At 39.1% G+C, this 6,000-nt stretch overlaps 1 protein-coding gene across 1 annotated transcript; it reads left to right on the top strand.

The window, feature by feature from the left end:
- Window positions 1-1,892: 1,892 nt before the first annotated feature.
- On the top strand, window positions 1,893-3,359 carry sowahab (sosondowah ankyrin repeat domain family member Ab; the record flags this gene model as incomplete). The annotated part of the gene is made up of 1 exon (XM_084041658.1): window positions 1,893-3,359. The coding sequence occupies one exon, from the start codon at window positions 1,893-1,895 to the stop codon at window positions 3,357-3,359; it is 1,467 nt and encodes a 488-aa protein (XP_083897784.1).
- Window positions 3,360-6,000: the final 2,641 nt, after the last annotated feature.

Here is a 6,000-nt window from a genome sequence, read left to right as displayed (position 1 = left end):
TACTGCAATATAAAAATACTCTGTTACAAGTAAAAGTCTAGAATTAAAAATTTACTTGAGTAAAAGTACAAAAGTATTGGCATACCAAAAGTAAAAGTACTAAATATTTGAAAATAGCCGATCTACTTGCGCGTTGTGAGCTTGTAGATCTGCTATTTTCAAATAGCCTATGTATAAAATAGGGCTATTTGTGGTTATTGTATGTTTCATTATATCATAGTTTATATCTGAAAAGTAACTAGTAACTAAAGTTTTCAAATAATTGTAGTGGAGTAAAAGTACAATATTTGCCTATGAGATGTAGTGGAGTAGAACTTAGTAAAAGTATTGGAAATTGGAAATACTCAATTAAAGTACAAATACCTCAAAATTGTACTTAAGTACAGTACTTAAGTAAATGTACTTAGTTACTTTCCACCACTGAGTTTGAGGCATTTATCTCAACGAACGTGTATTTACTACTTTTTTGTTGCTGCACTTTAAAGCGCATTTATTTTTGGATGATCACCTTGTGACGCACTGCAGTATTGTTTAATTGTCCTTATTCTTACGAAGTTACTTTAAGAGAGTGATAGTCTACATAAACGAGGTCGCGCATCCAGCTATTTCACTCGTGACCGCGCAGATTTTCTCCAAGTTTTTTTTTTTGGATGGACAGACAGGTGTTAGACAAACATTAGTGATCTATCGAATTATGTGACTCCAGGGGTCGCTGCAGCACCATGGCTATTGTGTTTCTTATCTATTTATCTTGTTTCCTCCTTACTAAAAATATACTGTGTTACTGTCCGTGGGAAAACGCAAAGATAAAATATGTTACTTCATTTTACCATGACATCCTATCAACATGTTGAACTCAATCTAATGTAAAGCACAATTTCTATTCAGTGTGTGTAAAAAGCATAACAATATGTTTCTGCCCTTTTCTCTTTTTTGTTGGCAGACTTTTTTTTAAATATAATTATCAGATGAACAAATATAGGCCTATAGGGTGCACAATATTATAAGAACAACAGGAAATAAGCATGTTACTGCGTAGATAGGCCTACAGTATTATTCATCACATAATCTTTTGGTGACTTGACTTCCATATATGGAAGTCCAATGCATAATAAATAGTCGTGTACCAAACGTGTTTCGTGTTCAGACGTCACTTGTAAAGACATTGTTCTACTTAAGACCTTCCATAAGCAGTGGTAAAGATACTAGTACATTTACTCAAGTAGGCTACAATTTTGAGCTACTTTTTACTTAACTGGAGTATTTCCAATTTTCAGTACTGTGTTACTTCTACTCCGGTACATCTCAGAGGCAAATATTGTACTTTTTCTCCCCTACAATTATTTGAAAACTTTAGTTTACTAGTTACTTTGCAGATTTTCATTAACGCCCTACATTTCGACCATTTGAAAATAGCCGTAGTCGATCTTCTATTTTCAAGAGATTTGAAAACTTGTGAAATGGGACATTCTGCACAATAAATAGCCTACTTTCTACTTTTGATAAGTACATTTTGATACCAATACTTTTGTACTTTTACTCAAGTTTAATTCCGGACTTTTACTTGTAACAGAGTATTCCTTTATTGCAGTATTGATACTTTTACTTAAGTAAAACATTTTAGTATTTTTTCTACCACTGTTCATGAGTTCCACGCAGTGACCAAACATCAGACATTAAATCAAATCTGTTCTCAGTCAGACCTCTGGGGCGCACATCTTACGGCAGGTCACACATATCTGTGTGACACCGGAAACAGCAGGTAGTTAAGGGACATCGCAGAGCGGCACCATAATAAAAAGGACGGCACGGGAGGATAACAGCATCTCCATAGCGGAGTGATCGCCAGTCTTTTCAATAACTTCTCTTCTATTTCACAACCATTAAAGGCAATGGCGGGTTTGACGCAAGAAGATATTCTGACTTTTTTATTAGATCACGGAGGTAAAGTGAAGAACTCGGACTTACTGAACTATTTCAGACGTCAAATCAACAGCGGCGATCCCGCGGAAAAGCAGCACAACAGAGATGCGTTCAAGAAGTTCGTGAACAGCGTTGCCGTCGTGAAGCAAGTGGACGGCGTCAAGTTTGTGGTGGTGAAGAAAAGATACCGTGACTTTGTTAAAGGGGGGATGATGATGATGATGATGTCGGATGAGAGTGATGATGTTGGCCGTCAAAACGCGTCTTTGATTTCATCATCCACAGAAGATGCATCATCCGAAAAGAAGATGCTTTATTCGGACTTTGAGAACAACAATATGTGCTGTGCCTCAAACATAAATAATTATTTAAGTGATAACGCCAAGGACATTGATTTGCATAATAGTGATTTGGGCAGGGCCGGGCTGCATTCATCATTTAACCTTAACAGTGTGGACGCCACCACCACGGTTAAGGTCCTGAACATCTCCAGTGATCATACAACTTCATGCAGAACCAGGAGAGGTGGTGCTGTCTTTGCTGTCATAGCTGTGAAATCCCCCCCTCGCCCCGCTTCCACAGAATGCCCAGATCCTGTGCTGGTGGATGTGACACAGGAGGGATTCATTCCCCCCTTGCCTCAGCCCAAAACTCCAGAGAAGCTAAACACGATGATGGCACCCAAAGCGCCACCTGAAGCATCGGGGCCTGTTATGGATGTCAAGTGTCCAAGTTCGGAGCAAGATGAGTGGAACTCTTCATCCCTGTGGAGTAAAAACAGACAGACGGAGAGAGAGGTGCAAGAGGCGCCAAGCTCTCCCCAGCCGAAGAGGCCGCAAAACAAGACCACAAGACAAGGAGACGATGCCAAGGACTCAGAATCTGCGGTGCCATTAGAACCAATCGCCCATGAGTGGTTGGTGAAGTCTGCCACTGGGCTGTGGGGTCAACTCTACGGACTTCTGCTGCAGGACACCCAGTTGGCCAGGAAGAAAGACTTCATGTCAGGCTTCACGGCTCTCCACTGGGCAGCCAAAGCCGGCAACGCTGACATGGTGCACAAGATCATGGCTATCTCCAAGAAGAGAGGGATTTTCGTGGACATCAACAGCAAAACACATGGAGGCTACACACCTCTGCACATCGCAGCCATACATGGTCACCATGAAGTTATGCTGCTGCTTGTGCAGAGTTATGGGGCCAAGGTAAATATAAGAGATAATGATGGGAAGAAGCCATACCACTACCTGGACAGTGGTGTGTCTGCTGAGGTCAAAGACCTTCTGGGATGGTCGCAGCCGTCACAGCAGGACAGGGACAGGACAGAACACGAGCTCCGCAAAGGTTTAAACACAATAAGCAAGCTCTTTCAGCCTCACATAGGACACAGAAAGAAACACAAGCAACAGAGACGCTTGTCCACTCCTGAAGCTTAGAGGGAAAAGAGGAACTTTACAGACTCATCGTTAACTTCAAAACCCTAAATATTTTTATATCTTAATACAGAGTTGGAAACTACTTGTTATGCCTTACTTTATGTTATGATTGTACAGTTTAAAAACTCTCTAGTTATCTTGTCTGGATTGCAGCACCCCTGGACTTAAAAAACACACAAAAATGTAGTCTCTATTTTTGTTTTGTTAAAGTGCATATGTTGTTGTTTTTGTACTAGTAACTGTACATAACTAGTTATTTTATAAATGATTTCCACATTTGTTTTATTTCTTGCCAATAGCATGATCATGTTTTGTCATTGTTTCATTTATGTGTAACTAAAAATAAACCATTCATAATATGTGCTCTCTGTTGTTTAATTTACTACATTTATGCACAAAATGCATCTTAATTTAACCCACAGCAGCTGTTGTTCATCAGAATGTTACGTATATATTATGTCTGATGGATTCACAATCACAATAATTAGAAACACAGCACAATCTCTCACAAAAAAAAGCCAGAGAAAACTGAAGATGACATAGTGTTTTTTAGTAGACCTAAGAGTTTTCCTTTAATTACGAGAGGTGAGTGATGATTAAGTTTAGTGGCGAGTTCAGAGAACAAGATGACACCAGGCAGTATTACATTTCAAGTTTTTAAGTTTACTAAACAAATATACGGTATATACTGGTCACGGTACTGACCAGGAGGCATGAGTGCTATAGAAATAGAAAGGAACGGCGTATGATATGAATAAGTAAACAATACTACAACATAATGTTTTATAATGTATATTAGTTGTCCCTCAACAGTTGAGTCTGGCAGCTATCATTGGGCATACAGTATATCTGATAAAGCAGTGACCATGGCGCCACAAGTATATCAGTAGACTTACACAGATGAATGAATCAGTACCAACAGACAAAAGGTTAAGTACGTCAAGGCTAAGGCATATAACACAGTATGTCATCTAGTAATCTTGTCTGGAATGCAGCAACTCTTTAAAAAAAAAATACATATAATTAATTTAGAATTTGAGACCATTGTTTTAGTTTTATTAAAGCACATACTGTGTGTTTTTGTTATCTAAAAAATTATAGCCTGACCAAAAAAAAAACGATTTCTTTCCAGCATTATCATGTATTGCCATTGTCTTATTTATCACCTGTGTAACTAAAAATAAACCCTTCATAATTTCGTACTATGAGGAAATGGGAAGATGAACCACATCTGAAATGCATAACTCCAACATTTGTATCAACTCGGACCCTCGCATCCCTATTCTGGGATGAACATTCACAGACAATATAGCAGATCTACAAGCTCAAGATATTTGGTGAGGGAAAATATTAGGGGGCCTTGTTTAGGGCCCTGTGGGACTCCTGTCAAATTGAAGTGAATTTGAGTGTTTAATGTCATTAATGTTTCACATTTATGCACACAATATATCTTCATTTAATCCACAATAGATGTTGTTCATCATGGATGCCCAATTTTTAGAAACACAGCAAAATCTTGGTCAGAGAAAGCTAAATGTCATACAGTTAGACCAGAGGCAACAATTTCCCTTTTCTGGTAAAGTTCAGCCATTCTTATTCCTTTCCCAGAAAGCTGCCTCTGACCATGTGAATGAGGATAGAGGGGTGCTTACTGCACGCGTGGGGGGGAGTTTATGCAGAACAGGCCGTCTGAATGGGAGGCATGCAGAATGCAGCCATCGCATTAAATCATCTGCATTGTTTACTTGAAGGAGGCCCATTCAGGTCTTCATTCCCTCCCTGGATATCAGTGGTTGAGAAGTGTAGAACAAAGACTTTTATTCAAAAATAGCATTTGCAATGCATTGTGAGCTTGTCAATTTGCTATTTTCACTACGTGCCCACAATAGTTTAAATGTCCCAAACCTCATTCAGTGTTCACTCATGTCCAAGACTTGAAACTAATTATTCTTCATTTATTACTTATTACTAAGTGCAAGAAGTCTTATGACATTTACAAACCAGTTTACTATAACCCAATTGTTGAGCCAGACACCTGTTGAATATAAATATGGTGTTCATTGACGTTAATCCAATTAAATTATTGATTTCTCACACATTACCATTTACCATCACACACCAAGGGGTGCAACCCACTGCATGCAGCCTTTTCATCACTGCACTTAATTAGGCTTAGTTTGAAGAGTTCAACAGCATTTCAAAGTCTAATTTGTTAAAATAAATTAGACCTGTTATTGTACAGGACAGGTTTGAACTGTCGTGACCTGACCCATATAGAAAACAATTGTGACATGAATGAGACGATAGAAGCATAACTATAATACAGTGTGGTAACAATGTCTTTTGTCTTCTGTGGAGGAAAAGCAGCTTGTTGCATAATGATGATGCTGAGGAGAACAGTTTCACTCATGGTTTCCTCCTACGCATTCTTCTACCTCCAACCATCCTCCTCAGCAGAAACAATACAGAGACTGTCCATACTTTATCATCACTGTCAGTGGTTCTCAAAGTGGGGTCCGGGGACCCCAGGCATCCTTGACAGAGTTCCAGGGGTCCCCAGGCAGCAACAATGAAAGGCCTCTGTCAGAAACATCAGAACCTGCACTGAGTTTAACCTTTTAAACCCTATACTTAGTTGATC

This window comes from Gymnoscopelus microlampas (assembly GCF_963454915.1).
Source record: "Gymnoscopelus microlampas genome assembly, chromosome: 18".
NCBI classification, from domain to species: Eukaryota; Metazoa; Chordata; class Actinopteri; order Myctophiformes; family Myctophidae; genus Gymnoscopelus; species Gymnoscopelus microlampas.
The sequence above is the reverse complement of the archived record's forward strand: the minus strand, read 5'-3'. Positions and strand labels throughout refer to the sequence as shown.